The sequence below is a fragment of the Thamnophis elegans genome, chromosome 7 (genome assembly GCF_009769535.1).
Source record: "Thamnophis elegans isolate rThaEle1 chromosome 7, rThaEle1.pri, whole genome shotgun sequence".
Classification (NCBI taxonomy): domain Eukaryota; kingdom Metazoa; phylum Chordata; class Lepidosauria; order Squamata; family Colubridae; genus Thamnophis; species Thamnophis elegans.
Window position 1 is genome coordinate 47,089,367 of NC_045547.1, and position 26,400 is coordinate 47,115,766.

At 37.5% G+C, this 26,400-nt stretch overlaps 2 protein-coding genes across 2 annotated transcripts in view; one reads left to right on the forward strand and one right to left on the reverse strand.

The window, feature by feature from the left end:
- ZFC3H1 (zinc finger C3H1-type containing) overlaps positions 1–5,828 on the forward strand; it is a 45,755-nt gene extending 39,927 nt beyond the window's left edge. The window contains exons 31-35 of the mRNA XM_032220705.1: positions 1,017–1,117; positions 3,337–3,438; positions 4,036–4,075; positions 5,116–5,178; positions 5,304–5,828. Coding sequence (XP_032076596.1) covers positions 1,017–1,117; positions 3,337–3,438; positions 4,036–4,075; positions 5,116–5,178; positions 5,304–5,441 — 444 coding nt within the window. The 3' untranslated portion in view covers positions 5,442–5,828. The remainder of the gene's footprint in view (positions 1–1,016; positions 1,118–3,336; positions 3,439–4,035; positions 4,076–5,115; positions 5,179–5,303) is intronic.
- A 10,693-nt stretch (positions 5,829–16,521) lies between these two features.
- LGR5 (leucine rich repeat containing G protein-coupled receptor 5) overlaps positions 16,522–26,400 on the reverse strand; it is a 60,093-nt gene continuing 50,214 nt past the window's right edge. Inside the window, exons 14-18 of the mRNA XM_032220628.1 lie at positions 26,257–26,328; positions 24,916–25,041; positions 21,481–21,626; positions 20,986–21,069; positions 16,522–17,799 (exon numbers count right to left, since the gene is read on the reverse strand). Coding sequence (XP_032076519.1) covers positions 16,709–17,799; positions 20,986–21,069; positions 21,481–21,626; positions 24,916–25,041; positions 26,257–26,328 — 1,519 coding nt within the window. The 3' untranslated portion in view covers positions 16,522–16,708. The remainder of the gene's footprint in view (positions 17,800–20,985; positions 21,070–21,480; positions 21,627–24,915; positions 25,042–26,256; positions 26,329–26,400) is intronic.

Here is a 26,400-nt window from a genome sequence, read left to right on the forward strand (position 1 = left end):
ATCTCTTGAAATATTGATTAGAAAGTTTACTTTTCAGCAGGATTGATGCCTATCTACTTTATTTCCTTTTCATCACTGCTGTAATAGTACATCCAAGAGTTCCTTGGACATTTGCTTGGACTCTTTGTTCTTTTATTATTTCCATCTGCTAGGTATTGTTTTTCTGCTTTGTATTTTTATTTTATCTTCCCTTTTTTTATTCCGCTTCACTGTTTTCCATGTACTGATGACCCAGAAGGCACCAGTTAATAGGTGCACCAAATATAGTAGTAAGCTGCTGTATATCTAAGGAAATTACTTTCCTCCATTCTGCTTGGAGGAAAGGAAAGAACCTTCCAAAGCAAGTCATATGCAGTTGGTCTTCAAGACTGAGAATACTTTTGTGTGGTCAGGTATTGAAGATTGTCTACACCACCATATCATCTCTTCAGACTGCCCAGAAAAATGTTAATGCCACCTGGGTCCTGAAGCAAAGGCATCAGTTCTGTTTCAGAGATCAACTGGATTATCATCACATAGCACAAATTTCATTTTGGCTTACTCCCCCTTTATCAAAAACCAGAAGTTGCAGAGTTCTTGCCATTAAAATCTGCAAATAATGCAAAAATCAACGTAATCATTCCCAGGTTTTGCAGCAACACCATATAGCTTCCAGTGATGTTATTTCTGATTCTCTCACTATTTTGGGCCAGGAAGGTGTATTGTTTGCTGCCTTAAATTATTTTTAAAAATAATAAAAGCAGGATTAAAAACAAACAAACAAACCCCTAGTAGAGTTGCTTATGCATGCCAACCTGAAATTAGATGGCATGCTTCTCCTTCCTGTGAAACACGTAGGTTAACAGTGATGTATGATGGAATATCCCAAAATAATCTTATTTTGATAGGTATTGGTCAGTCCAATTTAACTTGGAATTCAAAAGTATGCATGCTATTTTCTCATTCATTACACTACAGAACAGGGTTTTAAAAATAAATAAATGAAACTTCTAATGTTTTCAAAATCAACCTTTCAGGTAATTTCCTTCTATCTGAGTTGTATTCCAAAGACTCAGCATTCCAAAGCTTTGGAACGGTTTTGTTCTACCATGCCTTCGAATCCTGGACTTGCATTCAAGTAAGAAATATTACTGGGAGTATCTAAAAGTTTATGTGTGTGCTTCTTTTTATTCTTTCAAATCCAGTGGAATGTTGGAAAGAAATTAGGTAAATGAGCTGTGTGACTAGTAACTGTCTGAAAACTGAACTAAACTGAATTTGACATGAGAGATAAAGCTAATGATAAACAAAATAGGTTCTGAAAGGGGCTGGATCAGATGGGGGGCTATGAAAAAAATCAGTGCAGTCCTGTAGGAGAAGCATCTGGACAAGTATTTAAAATACTTGTGACCCAGTCATCCAATCCAGTGTACTGAGCCAATATAGAGTTGCAGCTTAGAAAGTTTGTTGAATGGTGAAAATGATCTTATCATCCTAGTTCTCTAAATATAAATATGGTTCTTAAACTATAAATGTTATCAAGCAAGTCTATAAGAAAAATATTGGGCACATTAATAGTTTAGTGTTAAACTAGAGCAAACTGTTATGTTAATGTGAAGAGGCAACTGGACTTTCTTGTTTTTCTTTGAAGATATTTCACTTCTCATCCAAAAAGCTTCTTCAGGTCTGGAGAGCTGAAAGTCCAGTTACCTATTGCGAAAAAGCACCTTTGGGACATACAATTGAAAGTTTGTTTAGGCACTAAAAGAAGCAAATGCCATACATTGGATTCAGAAACTGACAATCTAGAAAATTAATGCAAGCAGATGGCTGAAGAAATGGTTTCATTAGCACTAAGGCAGCCATTATGCTTAGTAGATTTCAATCTTTTGAGTAGGTATGCCTGTTGTCTAGCTAATTAATTAGTATTAGTACCAATTAGTAATAACTAATAAATAAAGTCTTAGTAAGCATTTTTTTAAACTCTTCATAGAAATGTTCATTTGTTGTGCTGCAATTACCAATATTAAAAACAGTCACCCCCAGAGATACATTGGGATGTCTAAGTAATTATCTTTCTGACCAGGTCAATTTTTTTCATCCCAATCTTTTCATTTCATCATTTCTCCCTTCATACCAAATTTTCTGCAGAGACTTGTCAATCACCCATTGAGTGATTAAGATTTCTGCTCTGAGCAGAAGATTGGACTCAATCACCTAATGCATATCAAGTAGAACCCTCACAATAAGTTTTCTTTTTCTGGAGTTTAACAAAAGTTTTTTTTTCGTTTAGTATATTTCATTTTCATTTTCATACACTCACATGTATACACCATACAGTATTAAACAATAATTGCATCAATTCCTCTTGTCAACAATGCCCCAGAAAATAAAAGCCCAATATACCTCTTCCATTCTTCATACACCTCTTTCTTTCCCCACCCTCCAACTTTCTATCTTCCCTCCATCATCCCTCTCTACCCTACTTCCCCTCGCCCTCTACCACTCCTCTCTCCAGATCCGCTCCCCCCCTTCCTTTTCGCCTTCCCCCCCCACCCTCTCTCCCATCCCTCTCTACCCATCTTTCTTCTTCCCTACTCCTCCTCCCCTTGGTGTATTTCCACTATATGTTAATGTACTTGGCTTATCCTATTTTTAAAGAAAAATTAAAGAAAAACAGTATACATGTGAAGTCACATTGCATTGAGATCTAACACATCGTGTCTAGCCTAAGATATATCCCTCCCTCCCCCCACCCTCCCCCCAACCACCTCCTCCCCCCCCAGAACCCATACACGGTATAGATTTTTAACAAACACAGTCTAAAATCTAATGAGAAAAAAGAAATAAAGAAATTAATTAACATCTCTACATTGATCTTAGCTTCTTCTTGCTAAGGTAACTTTAAACAATTTAAATCATTCCTGATCTTAAGCATAGGCTAACTGGAATTTCTTGGTCCCGTATTTATTTTGTATATAGTCAATCCATTTTTTCCAGTCCGTTTATATCTCTCATTTGAGTGATCTTTAATATATGCCGATATTTTAGCCATCTCGGCTAAATTTGTAACTTTCAATGTCCATTCTTGAGTTGTAGGCAGGTCTTCCTTCTTCCAGTGTTGCGCCACCAACAGTCTTGCTGCCGTTATTAAGTGCAGGATCAAGTTAGTCTCTACCGCTGTAACGTCAGTACTTATACCTAGCAAAAATAACTGAGGAGTAAACTTTATCCTTCTTTTGAAGATATTTTGCATAATCCACCATATTTTTATCATATAAAAATTTAACAAAAGTTTTATTAACATGTTGATTTAGCTATTACTACATTTTCTCATATGCTTCTTTGTAATTACAGGTTGCTTCAGCAGTATTGGGAAGAAAACAATATTCAAATTTTGAAACTGCAAGCCAAGATGTTTACATATAATATGCCAACATGCCTGGCCATCTGGAAAATGTAATTCAACAGTCATACACCTGTTAAGATAGATACTGTTGTAGTTTTCTTTGTTTAAAAAGGTTTGCTTCATAAAACTGAAATAGTCTTCAAAGTAGTTTCTACTAGGAAGGTTTTCCATTGTAGTCCAATTCACCCTCTTTGGTTTAGAAATGTTCACGATATTAAAGCGAGGACCTTGCTTTGCCATACAAAAAAAATAATAATTCAGAAGTAAGTATATTTTGTGTATATAGGTAAGGAAAAAATGATTTCTTTCCTTGTTGCTACTTTGGAGTGTTGTACTATTCAAATTATTGACTTCTGTTTCCTCCTCCTTTCTACCCTCCCCTTTATATATCATAATAGCACTATCCAGTGATGATGAACTGATCATTGTCTGCAGTGTTTGTACATAATGGGAACAACTGAAATGTCTTGCTCATGTAAGATTGTTTATAAAATGGATCTTTTTTGTCTCTTCACTATAGATTATCATCATTGGGAATTAGACTATTACTTTCCAGGATTTTATAGTTTCATTCCATATCCAGTGTTCTTCCCTTAAAGATATTCAGTATTCAGTAAAAATAAATCATTTTTATTTCTTCCCTTCAGAGCCATTGCTGCTGAATGCTTTTTAAAGGGACAAAGAGAGGTATGTAAGGAAAATATACTAAATTGAAATAATTTGGAAATAATTGTTCCAAGGTTCTTAATTTGTCTCATCTATTATTTAAATCCTATTAATAAAGAAAATGAAGGAGTATTTTAGGAATAAAAGCAATGGTGGTTTATTTTGTAGGGGGGGAAAAACCTAGTAAATGCTTTTCAGTATTCAGAGATTGTACTATTGGATAAATTTTACATAATAACAAGCCATGAATTCTGGTTTTACAAAATATGAATTAATTTGCTGTTCTTTTATAGTACAGGTAAATAAATCAAGAAGTGAAATAGTTTGATCTGATGTCCAACCTTAATAGTCAGGGCCCTTAGGCCAATCACAGTATGTTTTATTAATAACCTTTTACTTACATTAATTAATACATTAATTATACTTAATTAATAACATAGTTCTTGTCCTCAGTCCACAATTCAGACAACAGGTGAAACTATCCTCTTCCTGGTTTACTTGCTTGAAAGAAGAAAGGGAAGCTGGAGCAGATAGGCTAGATGTGAATATAAAATACCTGAAATACATTCCAGCAGAATTTTTTTTATTTTTTGTTGCAAACAATCCATTATGTTCATTTGAAAGAGCAAAAAAAAAGGCATGTGGTTCTTCCCTTAAATGCAGTAACAATATATTTGTACCACTTTAGTACCTTTGTGTACCATCCCAAAGTCCTTTCACATGCTAATTGGGTTGATTTAAATGCAATTCCCTTTGACCTTAGGACATCTCATTTACAATATAATTCTACCTATAGTGAGCTTTATTCCCAGATAAACAGTTATAAGGATTTCATGCACAAATTTTTATTTTTAAAACAAGACAATATGAAGTTACATTCTAAGAACGAAAATATTTTTTGTATTAATTCAAATTTAACGTGTGTGTGCTTAATGAGGTTACTAGTATATATGAGGGTTAGTATGATAAACTGATCGTTAAGATAGTTTGATGTAGAGATTAATGAGAATTTTTTTTTACTGAGTGATAACATCAAATTGTTTTTTGTCTCTCCTTTACAGGTCCATCACTTATATCAGAGAGCCTTTCAGAAGTTACCTCTTTGTGCAACCCTGTGGAAAGATGTAATGTTTTCTCCTTATGTTTCAGTTTAAGGTTTCATTTCAATTTTCTGCATATCCCATGTCCATTGATGTGGTGATATTCAAGCTCTGGCTAAATCTCATGTCTGCTTCCCCATCTCTTGCAGCAGTTCCTATTTGAAGCATCAGAAGGAGGTAAAACTGATAACCTGAGAAAACTAGTTTCCAAGTGCCAAGAGGTTGGAATCAGCCTAGATGAGCTTTTAAATTTAAACACTTACAGAACAGAAAGCACGAATCACTGAACGCTGGGTGCAGTCAGTACTAAGTCCTCTCAAATGCCAAAATCATTTTGAATGATTCTCCAGGCTGATCTCTGGCTTTAGGCTTGTGTAAAGCAGATGAGCCGTGCTGAGCAGCTCAAGTCTCTTGGCTTGCTTTCCTTGAACCTGGAAACAATTAACATGGCGCCTCCTTGGATAAATGATGCCCTCTATGGCCTGCTTCTGGGCCCTGCCAGACTCTCATAACATCATGTACGTAAGTATAGCTCAACCCAATGACAGACATAAAATGTATTAATTTTTTAAAAACCTCCTTTTCATTTTCTTTTGTGCTATTTACTGATTTCACTTGACACTCACACTGATGCCTGAGAGAGCTATGTTTGGAGTTAATAACGAGGGCCCTGTTTACATGAAAAACAACCAGTCTGTTTTGTTTTGCTTTTTATTTCCCTGTCCTTGTTTCCCAGTCTCCTTTTTTGTTTCCGAGATTTGTTTTGATTGCAGGATTTAAACAAAAACAACCGTTCTTAAACAAAGTACCTGCCATGGCCACAAGTATGATTTTTGTACTTGGAGGCTATAAGGGTAGCTTAATCCCTTTCTGCATTTTGGACTTGTGGCAGAGACTAAAACCTGAGGAGTACAGTTTCTATTACAAATGCCAGTGCATCAGAACCTTAAGAGTGATCAATTCTATTATGTGCAATTTTTGTAAAGAAATTTTAATTTATAATAAAAGTTTAACAGTTAATAATATTGAACTGATTTGTATTAAGATACTACACTGTAGTATTACTGTTTATACAAAGATATTTTGAATATACGTTTTCAAAAATCTGTTGTCTTTGTTGTCTTTTACTAGATATTACAAATGTGGTTTCTGTTTCCATTCTGTTTTTTAAACAGCACACAACAGCTTACAATCTTTTAAGAGCACCAAGCCATAAATAGTAGCAGCAGCAGCAGCAATAAATTGGAAAGTTAAAGTAGATCGTGATAAAGATAAAATAGTTAAAATACTACTAGTAGTAATAGTAATAGATCAGGCTATTAGAACTTGCCTAATATTTTTTTAAATCCAGACTGAAAATAAATACCAGAGAAAGTATATCATAAGAAACAATCAAAATGTTTGCATCATAGAATCAAACTATATTGTCTTCCGTGGATTTTAATTACTGTATTTTTCGTTCCTTAAGAAGCTCCTGACCATAATACTGGTCCATCTGGTATTCATCTGGCTAGCATCCTTGCAGCCAACAGCCTGCCTCCTCTGAGTCTGCAGCCTCCACCCGCTGGAGCCTTCACCTCCGAGCAGCTGATCGGCGGTTGGCTCAGCCTCCCAGAATACCGCTGATCAGCTGTTTCAGGTGGCAGGGATTGCTGCCACCGTTCGCCACTGCTGCCTGTCGCCCATATTTGCTGCATAAGATGCATAGACATTTCCACCCATTTTTGGGAGGGAAAAATGTGCGTCTTACGGAGCTAAAAATACAGTAATCTTTTGTGATAATTCATGATTAGCATACAAATATAGAAATCCACGAGCTATTCCTTTTCTGGATTATCCATCAGGGATGTCATGTAGACAGCAAAAGAACAGATGTAGAAGAAGTTGAAGGTACAAGGTAAGGAAGGAAAAGAAAATTTAGCTAGATTTAGTTATGAAAATTTACCTGTATTCAATACCATTCCACACATTTCTATCTTTACAAACCATCCTTGCTTCCACTATGTACCTGAATTAATACATTTTAAGCACCTCAATCCTGTCTCTTTGAGGCTGTCATCAATTCCAGCACTGCCTTGCTGTTGCCCTTTCTCTAAATATATTCACTCTTGAGGGAATGGAGCTAATCTAAAGTTTGCAGAGGGGAGGGGATATTTCATACCAATGGCAAAGAAGGCTTGCCACATGGGACCCACCAAATGTAGAACACATTGCAATAGTCCAATCTGAAGGTGACTAAGGTATGAGTGACTGTGAGCACAGCTTTCTGTTCCAGGAGCAGGGGCAACTGCTGTACAACCTAAAGCTAGGAAAAGGCCCTCCTAGCCACAATTGCCACCATGTCTAGGAGGAGCCCCAGATAATGTACTGGTCCTATCTGGGGAAGTGCAGATTTATTCATCGCATTGCAGATTACCATCTGATTTACCCATGCTTACATGCATCATTCCTTAATAGTAAGCTCATTTTGGGCCAGCGTATCACAAATGGAACCAAAGTCTAATGTTATTGAAGTGTGCTCATGCTGTTCAGTTCAATGCACCTAAAATCTCTAGACTACGTACATTGCAAACCAGTAAACACTTGCCTGCATCCCACTAGCAAGGAAATACACAAAGGGTACTGGTACACTCAGCATGCAATTATAATTAGAAAAGAGTTTCATAGCCTGATGGTCCAAGTACAGTCCTCTTCGTTTATTAATTTAAAAGTTCAACAAATACACTTCAATTAAACTGACTTTATCCAGACTACCCAATTAAGATTATGTGTAGAAATGAAATTGTATTTACCAGAAATGTGAATGCAACAGTTAGTATTGATAAATACGAAGACTTGTAACTTTTTTAAGGCAACTGAGCCTACCTTATAAAACCTTTGACATCTTATTTGTGTTTGTTCCTAGAGAAACCAGTCTGAATAGTCTCACAAAATAACTATAATTTTGATTGATTACCAATTTTACCCATGCAGGCTCAATTTTAAAGGGATTATATTTCCAAAGTGAATTTGTTGCATAAGAATGCCCAAATCCAAATTTTCTTTTATAGAAATAGCTGGAAAATTTAAGTCCCAAGTGTCACTCAAGTATCCCTTTCCCTTAATTAAACCTCCACAATAAAAATCTTCATGAATCCTAGCTGTTGGTGATTATATGTGAAGTATCCTTTGAGCAGGTTTTTTTAACTGAAGCTATCAAGAGTCCACATACTTTTACTAATTCCATCACCTCAAAAGGTATGTGTTGAAGGTAGGTGGATGGAAGGTTGATAAACATTAGCTTCAAGCACAGGTTGGATGGAAGAGAGAAAAGGTACTTTTACTAGGGATGCTAATTGCAGCGTAGCAAGGCAAGCACTGAAGAAAAACTATGCGAAAATCACATTAACAAAACAATCCCCCATGTCCAAAACCCCCCTAGGAGAATAGTCCAATCAGGTCTTGTTCTGATGTTTGGCGAACCTTTCCCAGGACTGGTGTCCTTGAAGACAGAAAGATACCTCAGTTTAGCACTTCTAGTTCCTGTCAGAGTCCATACTCCCCAATTTCCCATAGCATTCTTTTCACACCTCCAACACTCTTCCTCTCCCAAATGCCCCCTCATCCCAGGTTATGGCTGTTGCTAGCGTGCTTCAAAGAAAGCAAAGATGCCAGCTGATACCTGAAAAAACACTTTAAGGGATTTCCAGAAAATCCAAGTTGGAGCCAATCTCACCTCAGGGTGATAATCCATAGATGGAGAATACTCATTTGCTGAGTCCTGCAAGATGGAATGCTTTACTACAGTGATACTCAACCTTTTCTTCACCACACATCCTCTTAAAATATATTTTGGGCTACGGACCATGGCCACGGACCACCTAGACTCAAGGTTTAAATCATGGCATTAATTCAAACCTTCACAGACCTCCTGTGATGACAATCATGACCCCCCCGGGGGGGGTGTCCATGGACCAGGTTAAGAACCACTGCCTTAGCAAAGGAATCCTGCCTGCCACACCTTCTAGGTTGGTAAATGTAAGGGAGTGGTGATCCCTCAAATATGACTACTCAAAATCAATCAACCACTCATATTTTTAACAGCTGCAAAAATGTAACTTGCTAACATACTGTAATTAATACCATAAGTATCAATTTTAATTTAAATTGATTTTTTTTTTAGCACAACTGGTAGGCCTTTCCTAACATATTCTTAAATAGTTTGTTGACAGTAGAGAACAGTATTTGGGGCTTCCTATTCTATGCCATACTTTCACTCTCCTGTAATTTACTTACAAGACATCAACTATTCATACAGTGGTATATTCGTACACAGGAGAAATTTCAATTCACCTTATATTCAAAAGCCTTTAAAAATGGTGTTTAAAACCCAAATAATGCATCAAGTCATTCTCTCAAAGGATGCTATTCCAGAGAAAGGTAATTATACCAATGATTATTAGCAAAGGAGCTAGTATAACATTAAATATGGTCCCACTATAAGTAAAAAATAAACACCAGAAACTCTTCTATATGTATCTTAGTTGAATTAAAAACTCAGAAAATGTGGTTAAAAAAATTGTATTGATTATATTTCCCAAAATTGATATATTTCCTAATGTCCTTTAGATGTTAACTTTGACATTCCTAACAGAATTAGAATTTCTGGTTTGTTTCAAATTAGTGTAGAAAAGGTATGGAGAAGGTATATTGAGGCAGTGATGTGCAGTCAGGGGAGGCAGGCTCAGGCATTCTCTCCTCCCCCCGGCATCCCACTGACTAAAGCGCTTCCTTTCGCCCACCTGAGCTCTGCTGCGGGCGAAAGAAAGCGCTTTAATCAGTGGGGTGCCGGGGGAGAAGACTGCCTTACCAGCCATAAACTTCACCGCACGTCATGTATTGAAGATACACTTTAAAAAGTTAAAATTATAAAATAAACAATGGAGTTTCGGGCCTAAGCCAGGACTAGAATTCAGTCTCCTGGTTTCTAGACCAGCACTTTAACACTAGACCAAATTGGCTCTATATTTTTATCAGGGACTAGACATGATAATGAGGTCTGACATGATGGTGACAAAGAGCCAGTTCGTTTAGTGGTTAAGGCACCAGGCTAGAAAGCAAGAGACTTGAGTTCAAGTCCCACTTAGCCATGAAAGCCAGCTGGGTAATCTTAGGCCATTCTCAGCCCAACCCACCTCAGCTATGATGGTTATTTGTATCTCTACATGGGCTAGTTCTTCACATGCTGGCAAATTTAAGCCTGTAAAATACAGGAGGAGGGGTGTTAATTAAAATGGGGGGATTGGAAAAAAAAAAGAAAATTCAAGTACACAAACAAGGGAACTTCCTGAAAAAATTAGACATCACTTTTCAACCAACTCAAATTACATGGAGTCAGAGTAGGTGGGAAAGATAGAGGCAGAACAGTAGTCCTGTCACAATGCTATTCTTTCTTTGCAGCATTGTTGGTAATGTAAAAGCAGGTCCACATGCCACACACCAAAATTTGTGCAAGGTGACAAGATAGAAATCGAGCTATATTACCATTCAGAGTTGTTACAAAAAATAGATGAGGGTTGCTACATACATCATGTTTAGCCCTGTACAATAGAGTACAATCTAAGAAACAAAAAAATTAGATCACTTAATTCTTTCTGAGGTTTCATTTTTGAATCACTGGAGAAAACTCAGAATCATAGAAAAGTTGAAAAGAATCCAAGTGCTAGTTTTCAAAAGCAGATTTTCTTTGCCAAAGATAATTCAGGTTTACATTCTTAAAGAAATGGCTGTATTCTGATTTGGGTAAGTAGTGAAGATGTTCCAAGTAAAGTAGAAAGATTTGGTGGGCAGGGTTTTTTTTTGTTTTTTTTTAGAATTTATTGCACTTGGGGATGTATTAACGCCTGCCTATCTTGCACAATAAAGCAAGATTATTTGCAACTGAAATCAATCTTTGAGCAATTGTTGGCAAGGTCCCTGTGATTTATTTACTTTTCCATTGAAGGGAGCGTTATCTCAGATCATAAAATCCTTTCATGTTTGCACCTGTTGATGCGGAACAAAACTGACCAAGAGGCATTTAAGAGCCTGCCTTTGTTTCCCAGGAGACAGAAGAAGAATTTTAGCAATACTCTTGCAAGTGTTATTTCATTTTTAAGAACATTCATCATTCAAAAAGCAATACTGTATGTGTTGAAAGAAACAATGACTTTATTGTTAATATAGGATTTATATACTACCCAGTAACTTATTACTCAGCATACAGCCAATGTGAAATGAAAACACCATAGTTAAAAAAAACTGAAAATAATAAAAATGTATTTCAGATTAAAAATATCTGCAGTAGACAAAGAAAGCACAAAAAGACAGTATGCTACTAAATATTACAGTTCAAAAATGCAGATACTCACAAATTTCAAATCTAGAAAATCACCCAAAATGCCAAGCAAGCTGTTCTGGGTCAAGGGGTACTACCAAGACCCTCTTTCCAGAATAGCCTATGGGACACCTAGAACAAAGATTTTACCTGAGAATATTTCTTTGATAACTGACCTGAGGTAGGATTAGTATTTTAAAGTGGCCAAAAAGAAAGAGAAAAATATAGGAGCCCTTCTCAAGAGGAAAAGTGAATGTCTTCAAATTCTCTATAAATTTGAATACAAACTTCATGTCTGGTTGTTTTCGGGTTCATGATGAGAAAATAATTACTTTTTTGGTCAGAACTTTATAATGCCACCGTTGCCAGGAATAAGACTTTTCAAATATTTCCTATTGTTAGCTAAAAATCAATTCTTGCTTTCTTATTTTCATTCTCACCCCTCTTCCAACTATGCAGAACCTTTCTAGCTCAAAATGAAGGTTTCGAATGGCATTCACAGCCCTCAAATTTGAATATTATAGAAAGTGAGGAGATCTAAAACATCAGAGTTCCCCAACCTCTCCGGCTTTGTGGACTGGTGAGGTTAGGGTTAACCCTAACCCTAATCATAACCTGTATCTTAAGCCTATCTTCAGGAGTGTTGGCTATTCCTGCTACCTTGGTATCTTCTGCAAATTTGATGAGTTCCCCATCTATCCCCTCATCCCAATCATTGATGAAGATGTTGAAGAGTACTGGGCCTAAAACAGAGCTTTGGAGTACCCCACTCCATATTTCCCTCCATATAGATGCAGTTCCATTGAGGACTATACATTGAGTGTGGTTGGTCAGCCAGTTATAAATCCATTTGGTGGTGATGCTGTCTAACCCACATTTTTCTATTTTATCTAGTAGTAAGTTAAGATCTATTTTATCGAATACCTTACTGAAGTCTAAGTAAATTATATCGATAACATTCCTCTGGTCCACTAATTTTGTCACTTTGTCAAAGAATGTGATAAGTTTAGTCTGGCATGATCTGTTTTTGACACATCCATGTTGGCTTTTGGTTACTGTCAGGGTTCCAAATAGCATCCAAAAATAAATTAGAGTCCGAGGCAAAGGATTCCTCAAAGTTCCAATTTATTAAGAGAGCCACATTGGCACGTCTGGGAAAACCCAAATCTGAAAGCTTCCCAGTTTTCCCACCCAGTTCAAAGTTCAAGGTCTTGTCCCCACACCCACAAGTCCATCACATGGTCCAACCTTCCACTGCCATGCTGACAGTTCCACCAATCCAGTTCTGGCCAGGTGCAGAGACAAAGGATGACCTTGGCTTTCTAGAAAGAATTTTGTTATGGCTACATATCATCCAATTCCGTATAATACCCCCTCCCATTTTTCCACAATATAAAATGCATAGTAGAATAATGGAAAGTGTGGCAGGCTTGAGATCAAAAAGAAAAGATGGCTGCAGGCCTGACAATTACTTTGTTTGTTTCTAGGTGTTCACTGATTCGTTGCTTGATTATCTTTTCCAGAATCTTCCTTGGTATTGTGGTCAGGTTGATAGGTCTGTAGTTTCCTGGATCTATTTCCCCCCCTTTTTTTGAAGATGGGAACTATATCAGCTCTTTTCCAGTCATCTGGCAGTTCCCCGGTGCTCCAGGATCTTTGAAAGTTATAGTTCAGTGGTTCTGAGACCTCGTCTGCCAGTTCCTTCAGAACCCTGGGGTGTAATCCATCTGGCCTTGGAGATTTGAACTCATCTAGAGTAGACAGGTGCTCACTTACCATTTTCTTCCCTATTTTAACTTGTGTTCCTAATCTGTTTTTTGTGGTGCTCTTTTTGAAAGGTTGGACTGTTTTTTCTCTTTGTGTAAAGACAAATGCTAAAAACGAGTTAAGCAGTTTTGCTTTTTCCCTGGTACTTGTCACCTTCTTGCCACTTTCTCTGAGCACTGGACCAATTATTTCCTTGACTTTTTCCTTGTTTTTAACATGTTGGAAGAAGTTTTTTTGTTATTTTTTTTACTTTTGTCGCAAGCCTTTGTTTGTTGTGAGCCTTAGCTTTCCTCACTTCATCTTTGCAGGCTCAGGCTGTTTGCTGATATTCTGCCTTAGTTATGTGCCCCCCTTTCCACTAGACTGGGCATTTATAATCTCACTTTTCAAAATTTTCCAAGCTTTAATTGTTTTCCCCTTGGGGATTCTCATCCATGGAATCCTTCCCAAGCTCTAAGTTTATTGAAATTAGCTCTCTTAAAGTCCAAGACTCTAGTTCGACTTTGTTCTATAGCTTGTGCTTGCATAATGTTGAATTCCAATATTGCATGATCATTCACCCCCAAGGTTCCTGTAGCTTCAACACCTTCTATCATTTCACCTCTGTTAATTTAATTTAATTGACTATACCTACCATCTTTATGCTGGTCTATTACCATAATAAAGATTTGACATGACTGGTACTGCAACCATACATTTCTGCTGCCACCCATAACATTCTCTTTCCATTATGACTTTACCCTATCCCAGCACCTGGAGGAACAGGCAGGTCTTGAGTGCTCTGTGGAAGGTTAAAGGGTGGGGGCCTGTCAGCCCCCCAGGAGGGAGTATTCCATAGGGTAGGAGGATGCAACAGAAAAGACATGTTTTTTTCATATCAAGCTACTGATCATTTTGTTCTCTAACAAAATTGTTGTATTGCGCTCCCAATGTGGATTCTGTAATTTGATTGTGAGCAACATCATTATTCATTTTGAAGATTTGAAGTTATTAACCTTATTTTGTTATTTCTTTAACTTATTTGTCTCACTGATGCTAGGAGGAAAGCAATTAAATTCTGAAATGCTTTGTTTTTGTACTCATAAATTTCTAGAGGCAAAAAACTATGGACTGCCACTTTTTACTTCACAGATATTAAGAAAACTAAGAATCTAAACCCCAAAGTTGGACCACTGGTTTTACCCCAAAGGAAAACTCTTCTTCCCCTGCAGCATCCAGCAAGGAAAAAAAATAGAATAAAACTGTAGACCAAAAGACATTGAATTGTATCATGAATGCACTTAGATCCCACTTTTCAAAAGATGGTGTACTGTAGTGTGGCCTCCTGCAGTTTGTGGTTCAGATAAATATATGTGCTTTTTCCAAATGGAAAAGTTTTACATTTTCATTTGTTTTTCTAGTGCCTAGAAATACACATCTGAACAGAAATAATATCATCTCATATGACTACAACAATTACATATTTGCTCAATGTCTAACACAAATGTATAAACTGAGGCATTTAGAAGATGCAATTATGCACATGTAGTCAATATCCCTGCACTGAAGATATCCATGAATATATTAAGTCAAGAGAACGTTGCCTCTTCAGACGCAAGGTGGCCTGTTATGGAGACCACAGGTAACTAAGCAGGGCAGCACTACACTGCAGTTGTATAGCTGATGAGATTGTGAACATTTGAAGATTTTTTTCATTTTCAGGAAGTTTAGAATTGTTGTGGAGCCTTGGCATTGAAGTAAAATTGTGAGGAAAAAAGGAAGATAGGTTTTCTTGCTTCTGAGAGATTCCAGTCATGTACTGGTGTAGTGTACAGGTTGGCAGTGTCTTCAGGGAAGATGTGTTTGATGCGTTGTAGCATCTACTTGATCAGCACATTAGTGAAGACCAACAACCTGTACTAAACGGAAACAAGCTCAGCTAAAGACCAAACTGAAGTGAGGTCATCTGCTTATAAAGATAGGCAAATCAGTCCTTGCTCACTTGCCAAATAGACCACGTTGCCTCTGAAGATAACACAGTTGCCAGCAGGAAATCTGGTTTTGTGTTATTAAATCCTCAACCTCAACACTGCCCAGCAGATATTGGCTGTGAAAATCTACACATGTTTATACCAAGAGAAAGCTTGTATTATTTCTTCTGATGGAAAAAGAAATCTTACAAACTTCATTTTGCAATTAAATTACAAGAATGTCAGAGAATACTCTGGAATTGCTGCGAAATACATCTGAGATTTAAAGCACTAAGTGATCCTTCAAGGGTAATTGCACATTTTATTACAAATTACATATTTAAAACATCAGTAGAAAAAACCAACAGTATTTACAATCAATACAAATTTACATATTTACAGATCAAAAATTTAAACAGATATGAGCTGGAAATAGAAATCTAGTAATTAAAGCAACATGAAACTACATGCCTTATTCTCATATTTGAGTATGATTTTACTATAAAGATAAATAATTCTATATTTACACATTGTTTTAAAATCTCTGAAATGAATTTTAATATTTCCAAATTATACTTTACTGATTTAAATATATATAGTGCATAATTTCTTCATATTATTTCCATGGATGCATAAGTCAACTGGATAAAATTGACACAGCGTAGAACTTCATATAAGTTATTCTGTTCATATCATTCCTATGACTTTTCTAAAAAAGTCCACTAAGTTAATAGATATCTTAAGATTCAACTGAATCTCAGATGCCAACAAGTTATGCAAAGGTTAGAAGCCATTTCTATTTGGTATTTTCTGTTTTCAGGATTCCTTTATACATGTAACATTCTTGGCTTTCAGATAAATCTTTAAAAGAATATTGAGGGCAGCTCAGCTATATACAGATAGTCCTCAACTTATGACCACAATTGAGCCTAGCATTTCCTTTGCGAAGCGAGAATTATTAAGTGAGATGTGCCCCATTTTATGACTTTTGCCAGAGATCTTGAGTGATTCACTGCAGTTAAGTGAATCATGTGATCATTAAGCGATCTGTCTCCCCCCAGTGACTTTGCTTGTTGGAAACTGGCTGGAAAGGTTACCAATGCTTATCACATGACTCCAGGAAACATGCCAGTTGCCAAGCAACTGAATATTAATCACATGACCATGGTGATGCTTCAATGGTCACTAACCTTTTTCAGTGTTGGGTTACTAACTTATGAAGTGCAGTAATTCACTTAACAACGGAGGCAAGAAAGATAATAAAATGATGCAAAACTCACTTTAAAATATCTCACTTAACAACATAAATTTTGGGCTCAATTGGGGTCATAGGTTGAGGATTACCTGTACTGAAATTTCACAATTTCAGTTTTCTTTCCCATAAAATCAGAGTAGTTGGTTGCTTCTCTCTTTATAAGCAACACATGTACATTCATCTATTTATTTATTTTTTGTAAACCTCACCACAACCTCTGAAATGAAGTTAGTGGCATGGGACAAATGTGATGGATGAAAGGTTACAGCTTTCACTGAATTCGCAGGATGACGGCACTACTGGTTTGCTGGGAACAACATTGCATGATATTCTGGCACTTGCAAAGGTTACTAGAGCTTGAGTTGAATTACACGACTGTTTCTCTGCATCCTCTGAATTGACAGAGACCAAACTAGGATGTTTTGATGTTTTCCATCCAAATGAAAGCTTTTGAAGCCTCCTCAAGTCCTTCCTGAAATGAGGATTAAAAAGTATGTAGAGAAGTGGGTTTAGACATGCTGGAAGGGGAACAATCACTAAAAGTATTGGTTTGATGACTTCTGGGCCAATAAAATGAAGGTTCAATAATGATGAAAATGATAAGATGGCCACAGGACAATAGAGAATGCAGTTAATAAAAAGTAATAAAGCTATGTGTTTGATCATGGAGCAATCCAAAATAATATCCATTTCTCCATTATCCAGACTACAGTAGAGTTTTGTGTATGCTACTGTCATTACAAGAAAACAAAAAGAGTTCATTAAGACCATTGCGACTGTATAACCCACACCTGATGGTCTTCCAAAAGGCAGTGGTATGCATAAGGGACAACCTCCATATTCACTGTCACTGAGCACTGGAATCACAGCAATTATTAACGCCAGTACAAAACAAAAGATGATGGCTCTTTTTATATTAGTTAGAGTGTGTTTGGTTTCAAATTTTGTTCTATATTTCACAGAAAACACACGCTCAACAGTTGCTAAGGTGAGCAAGAAAATAGAAGCCTCTGAAGCAAAGATAGAAAGAATTCCAATGATATGACAAACAATTCCATCTTCCCACCAAGTTCCATATTGAGCAAAGACTCCATAGGTTATTGCATCCACACTAGCAAGCACACTGCTAGAGACAACCATGAGAGTATTTACAATAGCTATTAGTCCAATTATAAACTTTATGGAGGAGATGAACAGGGGAACTTGGAAGATTGTTGCAATCACCAATATATTGCAAATAAAGGCTAAAAGTATTAAGGTCCAAACTCCAACTCTGATCAACCAACTACCAAAGAGGCAATCACAGGGCTTGAAAGGTCCTACAAAGAAAATAAAGAAAAAGTAAAGTCATGGTAAGCTCATCTATGTCCAGTTTTCATTACTTTTTGTGATGAGTGCACAGACAATAGACTACAGTGAGTGTAATCAGTAAGAGACAGAAACAGCTTCACACTTGTCTATCTTTTGTAAAAGTGGGATGGGGTAGTGCATCCATCCAACAATGAATGTTGTGTTCTATTTTTACTTATGTATTGTCTCATGTCTTGTCTTGTATTCCCCTCCCCACAAATTGTAAGCCGCCCTGAGTCCCCTCAGGGAAAAGGGCGGCCTATAAATAATAAACAAATCTAAATCTAAAATCCTGACACTTCTTATCTGTCAGAGGCCTTTGATACCATTGATATCCTTTGGGATCAGTTGTGAGATCTGGGGGTCAGCAGCGCAGTCTTTCACCGATTTATCTCCTTTCTCTAAGGATGGTCCCAAATGGCGTTGATAGGGAGCGAGAGGTCCATCCCAAGGCTGCTCCTTTGTGGTGTAGCACAAAGTTCAGCCTCTCTCCACTCCTTGTTAACATCTACATGGAGCTTCTGGGTGAAATCATCTGCTAATCATGGGATGAGGTACTATCAGTATGCTGGTGATACTCTACTTTATATTTTCATCCCTGGTGACCAGGGGTAGGTTTCTGCCAGTTCTAACCTCTTCTATAGAAGAGGTTCCACAAATCTACAGTGCCGTTTAGAACCGGTTCCAGCTCCCTCCCCCCTGCCCATCCGCACATCATCAAAATGAAGAGCGAGAGGAGGAATTCTGGGAGTTGAAGTCCACAAGCCTTAAAGCTGTCAAGTTTGAACACCCCTGGGTTTTTTCCTAATGGGTTAGAGGTGCAAGGGTCTTGTAACTTGACAGCTTTAAGACTTGCGTGTTTCAAATGCCAGAGTTTCTGAGGCAACATTTTGGTTGCTAAGCAAGAGCGTTGTTAAGTGAGTTTCACCACATTTTACAAGTTGGCCACACCCACCGAGTCACATGGCTGGCAAGCCACTCCCACAAAGCAGGCCACACCTACAGAAGAGGTTCTAAAAAAATTGAAACCCACCACTGCTGGTGACCCAATAATGTATACTATTCTTCCATTGTGAATGGAGACTGTAGGGATCTGGATGGGGGACAATAAGCTTTGGATAAACCCTGGTAAGACTGAGTGGCTTTGGGTGAATGAGGTTTCAGGATCTGGAACATCTGTAGTTCTGGATGGGTGATCCTGCCCCAGACAGACCCTGAGCGCAATTTGTAGGCTTTCTTGGACTCTCAATTTTGTACAACTTCGTGTTGTGCGCCAGTTGCACCCTTTCCTTGATCATGAATTCCCATGCTCAGTGATTCAGGCCCTGGTCATTTCATGTCTGGACTATTGCAATGTAGTCTACATGGGTCTACCCTTGAAGACTATTTAGAAGCTTCAGCTGGTACAGTATGAATAGTTTGTAGGGCCCATAAAGTGGTCCATGTAACACCACTGTTGCGCAAGGTACACTGGTTGCCAGTTTGCTTTTGGGTCAAATTCAAAGTGTTGGTCATTTTCTTTAAAACCCTTTTAGGGCATCAGTCCAGGTTACCTGAGGAACCATCTCACTCCAGTGGGATTATCTTGCCCCACCCACACTGGCAGAAAGAGCATGCTGCCTCATCAGTCAAAGAATCTGGCTGGTGAGATCTGGAAGAAGAATCTTTTCTGTCCTGCCCTCTGGAATATTATTCAGCTCAAGGTGACATACCACACTCTTGCCTTCCATAGGGGCTTTAAAATCTGGCTCTGCCAATTCACCTGGTGACCCAATGGGGGCATGTCATACTGGTGGTGGTTAATGAACTGAAGAGAATGCTACCTCTGCCCCATTTGTTCTTTCTTTGTGAATTTCAATGTTAATTTTGTTAATATTTATTATCTTAAGTTTTAAATATTTCTCTTGGTTTTTTTCTTGGTTGTAAGCATCCCAGAATCACCTCTAGGTGACTGTTAAACAGTTTCAAGCCTTATTTATGCTATTGTACCATTTGTATGCTGCACATAAGAAGTTTTTTGGCTAAAATACATATTAAAACCATATATCATGAAACAACACCAAATAAATCACAATTAAAAGTAAAATAAACCAACTGAAGAATCATTAGATATTTTAAGATATTCTAAATCCAGCACAGCTGGTATATTGAAATAGCAATAGATCTATTTTCCCCTCATTTTTTTAGAATCTAAATTGAAGTTACATTCTTAGAGGTAGACCTTGTTATCTCTTTTTCATCTAGCTTGAAGACAATTTGCTATTTCCTTCCTTTTGAGAATGGTTCCTGAACAGGAATAGCATAGGCAATGCTTTTATTTTATTCCTTACTATGTACTAATGGGAAACTAATCTTATCTTTAGGCTGCTTTCAAGTAGATAATAGGAAAAGCACTGTACCTTGGACCTTCTGATTGAAACTCTCTGGTAGTGAAATTTCCAGATAGTAAAAGTTGCAGTACTGAACTAGGTTTTCAGTGGTATATGAAGACTTTTAAAATTACAGTTATTTAATTATCTGGAACTTCTGTTTTGATACTGCATTTAAGTGCAGGGTTTTTTTAATTTTGTCTTTTAAATTCATTTTAATTTATGCTTTATGTCATTATGTTTTGGTTTATTTTATATATAGCATAGACAACTAATACTTACTTAGGAATTGATTTTTTAAAAGATAAATGAATCAGTAATAAAAATATATCCCTTAGCGACTGGTTCTCTGAACTAATGATCAGCTGTGTAGGTGTGGCTTGATGGTCATGTGACTGGTGGGCGTGGCCAAACCTCAATGTCACTCAAGTCAACGGGCGCTTCGCCTTAGCTGTTACAATGTAATAAGGGTTAACCAGAGAGGCAGTTTCTGTAAGCAGGGCAATAAAGATTAGGCTAGAAACAACACCAGAATGTTTCCTTCCTGCCTTCCTTACAGGATTAGCCCTGTAAAGTGGAAAAAACAAAATAAGATTTCTTCCAACAATCGGTTCTCCAAACTGCTTAGAAAGTTAACAACCGGTTCTCCTGAATAGGTGCGAACTGGCTAAATCCCACCACTGTGCGTACCCAAGTATTCCATATAGCTTCCAAAAAAATTTTTCCCTTAGAAAGTATAATAAAATTTCACAGGAAATAATTCTGCTCAAACAATTCTATTATTACCTGGAAAAGGAGAACATCGAACTGAATGATAAGTTTTCAGATCTTCATTGAAGTCAAGAGAAAAATCCTCAAAAGCATGTTCATCTGTAGGAAGGAAAATCACAGTATTTAGTTACTAATATTTATAACAATATTTAATATGTAGCTATAGGGAGAATTAAGAGTTTTTAAACCTTAATTAAACATCAAATTTGTCTTCTTCACAGGTACTTAGAATTATAGAATTTCAAGGGTTATTTAGGTTACTTAAAATAATTCTTTTATTATCAAGCCATATATACATTGCGGGAAATAAAAATCTTTTACCACCTCAAGTTTTTTGCAACGATTAGAATAAAATTTAAAATATAGATTCACAGGAATTAATGACATCTTGTACTGATATTCACAAATTAAAATGGTAAAATTAGAAAATTTGATCGTCAATTTTGATAGCCTAATTCTAACCAAATCCTTTTTTAAAAATATGTTTTAATGCATGTTTACAGTGCTTACCATTTGTATGGAAACTGCTACTATCTTTCCTTTGAAATTCATCAGCACTGCCATTCTCAGCTTTGTTCAATTGATTCTGGATTTTATAGTAGTTGTCATGGGCTCTAAAGGCACAGCATTGATAAGTATAAGGCATTTCTATCACCCTAAAGAATAACAGACATATTTGGTTACACACATTTATTTTGTTATTTTGATGTAGACCAAACTGTTTACATATAAGCATGTTTAAATATATACTAATAATTTTTATCAAACTGATATTTAATATTACACGGAAAATTAAATTGAACACTCAGAATTTTTGACAGATATATTAAATTTAGTTAAGCCATTCTTCCAAATTCTATGCTTCAGAACATTGTATATATGTTGTCATTGTTATTTTCATTTTTGCTGCTTTCGTGTGACTGTTCTTTTGCCTCTTTCACACAGGATGAAGCTACCCCAGGCTTGAGAGGATCACAAAGTTTAATGTTATACAGAGATTGTTTAAAAGAAAAAAGTAAAGTGGGGATTGGTCAGAAGAGAAATAACTACACTGCATTATCATTTGCTGACTGACTGTTAAGAACAGCTTATTTTCCGATGGTCACACAAGATTATGATGTTTGGCATTCATTTCCCAATATTTATGAACACATTTTATTTTATGATGATTTAAGTTATGGCAGATGTACAAGGCACCTTTCCATGCTAGCTAAATATCCCTCATTGGTTCTGGATATAGGTGTACTGTAACACAGTGTGATGTTGTGGTCTTTATCAACAGTTTTAAATATGGTTATCTTATATAAAATATATTATATATTCTTAGATACCGGGTCTGCCCAAAAGAATAGGGTATGAATAAAATCTATCACTTTTGATTTAGTTATGACAGCATTTTTAAATTAAGTGAATATGACAAAGTATTTTACTCCTAAGAGTGAGACAGTTTTATCTAATGGTTAAGGCACCTGTTGTGGCTCAACAGTGGCCAGCTGAGCTGTTGGTCTCCCATACTTTCTGGTGGCCCCGATTACAACATGACATACAATCCTATTGTTACACCGTCTTGTATACGGTGTCAGCAGGCCAAGTCAGCAATGGGAGTCCCCCCAGCCATTGCCGACACCGGAGAGACCCTGGGAGGCCATTTCTATGGACTTCCTGACAGACTTGCCTCCATCTACTGAATTTACCAGGGTGTTTGTAGTGGTAGACATGCTGACAAAGATGGCACATTTTATCCCATGTTGGAGACCGCCTGCGCCACCACCTGCATATTTATCCAACATGTTTTCAGGCTGCATGGCCTACCTGACAGGATCGTGTCGGACAGAGGAATGTAATTTACAGCCCAGTTTTGGAAAGGGCTGATGAAGGCCTTGGATATAAAAATCTGCTTGTCCTCAGCGCACCATCCAGAAACCGACGAAGAGACTGAGTAAGTGATCGAGATCTTGGAGCAGTACCTGCACTGTTTTGTGAACCAGCAGCAAAATGATTGGGCGGACTACCTGGCAGTGGTGGAGTTTGTGTTCAATAACTTGCAGCACACATCCACACAAACGACGCCCTTCTTGGCCAATTTAGGATATCATCCTTGGTTCTTTCCCCTCCACCAATCGATTCACCGGTCCCCGCAGCTAAGGACTTTCTGTCAGAACTACAAGCGTTCCATCAAGTGGTGCGATGATATCTGGATAAAGCCAAGGAGGACTATAAGAGCGTCGTGGACAGGTCTCGGCACGTGACGCTGGCGTTGACTGTGGGGGATCGAGTGTGGCTGCCCACTAGACACCTTCCATCAGACTGGCCGGTCAAGAAGTTAGACCACTGTTACCTTGGCCCATTTCCTGTTGAAGCAGTCATCAATCCGGTCGCCTATCGCCTGACATTGCCACATTCAATGTGAGTCCATCCGGTTTTTCATCAATCTCTCCTTGTTCCTGAACAGCCAGCTTGTCCTCTTCTCCACCCAGATCATCCCCAGCCAGAAACTTGTGACAATGTGGAGCGAAGTTGCCAGTATCCAGGATTCCCAATGGCTGAAAGGATGGTTCCAATACCTGATTGAATGGAAGGGCTATGGGCTGGAGGATTTTACCTCTGTGCACGCACCTGCTTTGGTGCAGGCCTTCCATGAGCAATTCCCATCTAAGCCACACCCTGAGTGTCAGACCCGGGGAAAGGCCCTGCGGTGAGGAATAGTGTTGTGGCTCAACAGCGGCCGGCTGAGCTGTTGCTGGAATCTGGCAGCAATGAACACTATGGGACTGATCTGGAAACTGAGGAAGACTCGGGTGTGTGTGTTCGGAGTCAGAGCAGGGACTAGAGAGGCCTGTTGGCAACCAGGTGGCATCTGAGTCAGGGAGCAGTGAGGAAGAACAGAGGGAGGCTGTCCCTGACATACATATACATAGGGATGAGAAGAGGAGGGAGCAGCTTTGGAAAAAGAGTCACAGAAGGAAATAGGAACAGGTGGCTACGGATTGGCCCCTCCCGGAGAGCTTATAGGTGGGGCAATTGGAGGGGTATTTTGCAGGAAACAACAATTTACTGATCCAGCCGTAGAGAAAGATTGGGAGAATTTCATGAGTTCAAGCCTTGTTTCACAGAGATAGCTTTCTGGGCTCCCAGCCAAGGGGTTGCTTATCTCCCTCCTTAGTTGTGGCAGACAGCTAAGTCTGCGTCTGTATATATTGTAGAGGCTTGGGACAGAACAGCACCAGGCTAAAAAGTAGGAGACTGAGAATTCTAGTCCTCCATACTGGATGACTTTGGGTCAGTCATTCTCCTTTACCTATGACGTCAGGCTCCGGTGACAAACCGGTGGGTCAATTTCTGTCACAACCGATGGAACAATACTATGCTGATCTGAAAAAGTGGACCCTGCACTTTCAGGAAAAAAGTAAAGAAAAAATGAACTAACTATATAAGCCTTCCGCCCTCGCCCCCTTCTTCTCATGTTTTCCATTTTAAATTATTTGTAGTTTATGAAACAACATTTAAGGAGGGGGAAGCATTCCAGAATAGAATAGAATAGAATAGAATAGAATAGAATTCTTTATTGGCCAAGTGTTATTGGACACACAAGGAATTTGTCTTTGGTGTATATGCTCCCAGTGTACATAAAGAAAAATAAAATACATTCATCAAGTGTGTAATATAATATATACAAAGTACTTGCAAGTATAAATATATTTGGAAGTACTGCTGAAAATAGGTATATTTTAGGATAAGAAGCTACTAACTAGGCTGTTCAAAATCAGTTACATTTTCTCAAGATAAACATGAATAATTTAAAGCCATATTTTTTGCCATGTATACCTTAGTTTGGCTGTTGTGTATCGAAGACTTTGAGTAAGAAGTAACACACATTATACAGTTACACTTCTTCCATTGCACATGAGAACAACTGTGCCCTATGAATTGTAATGAGGTACTCACTTGAGTTCTGGAAAGTTTTCAGATGATATCAAACTTTGAAGTGGATAATTTCCTGTTAATTTTAAATGAGTTAAACCATGTAGACCAGTTATAGGAAAAGAAGACAAATGGTTGGATGACAGATCCCTGCAAAATAACAAAGTAACAACCAAAGAATCAGCTATCAATGCTAGAATTTTCCCCATATGTTTTTATCTTTTTAAACCAATAGAAATATTATTCCAGACAAATATATACTACACTTTCAGAAAAATTTATCTGACAGTTTTTTCTGTCCCCAGTTTCTTTGCTAATAAATTCCTAAAGGCTCTAAGCCTCAATAAGCCTTCTCTCCCAGATCTCACTGCAGATTCAGTCTCAGAGACATCCAGACCCGAATTATATAAGCCTGTAAAGGTGATATACAGCAGCGGTAGGATTCTTTTTTTTTTTTTAACTACCGGTTCTGTGAGTGTGGCTTGGTGAGCATGGCAGGGAAAGAATACTGTAAAAGCTCCACTCCCTCCCCACTCCAGGGGAAGGTTACTTCAAAATCCCCACTTCCTCCTGATCAGCTGGGACTTGGGAGCCAGAGAATAGATGGGGGTGGGGCCAGTCAGAGGTGATGTTTACCAATTCTCCGAACAACTCAAAATTTCTGATATCAGTTCTCCAGAACAGGTCAGAACCTGCTGAATATCACCTCTGATACACAGCACATTTAATTGCATCCAGAAGCTTAGTGGAAGCAATTGTTTCCTTAATAAAGGTGTTACTTATGCAAATATAGCCTATGCTTACTTAGGCACTTTCCTAAGTGTCTTGCCCCCCCAAATTTTTTATTCTTCCTAGTTCTTATTCAATTTTTAATAAGTACACATTTGAGCACTCACAGGTTTTGTGGCAACTCTCATGTAGAAAGTTCTCACGTAGAAACATTTATGCATTCCACTTATACTATTAAATAGACCATTATAAGATGTAAAATATCTTACCATTAGTAGAGAGACAAAGAGTTTTCGGAATTTTTGTAAACAACCTATTGTTTGGCTATCAAAGATTTCATTTAGTTTGGAGCATTTCAGTTTGCCCTATCATATCCTAAGATTCCTCCTATTTAGTCTTCATAAGGAGGGTATCAGTTTAATTACATCTCAAAAACACAACTTAAACATAAAAAATAGCAAGTTAATGCTGACACTTTCTGATGTAAGATTCTGATGCAGCACTAACTGAATTAAACTGCAAGGTAGAAATATAAAATTATTGTTCAGTTATAAAGAAAAAACTGATTATATATTATATTGTTCTTCTGTTTTACAGTTATTTAGGATCAAACATTAAAATAAGAAAAATACTTACATTTTAATAAGGGACAGTAAAGAAGAAAATGCATTGGCATGAATAATAGAGATTTTATTCCATGCTAAATCCCTACAAGAAATAAAATGTCATCTGCTTAGTAATGTAGAGTGTTAAATGTTTTTATTACAATATTAACAGCAA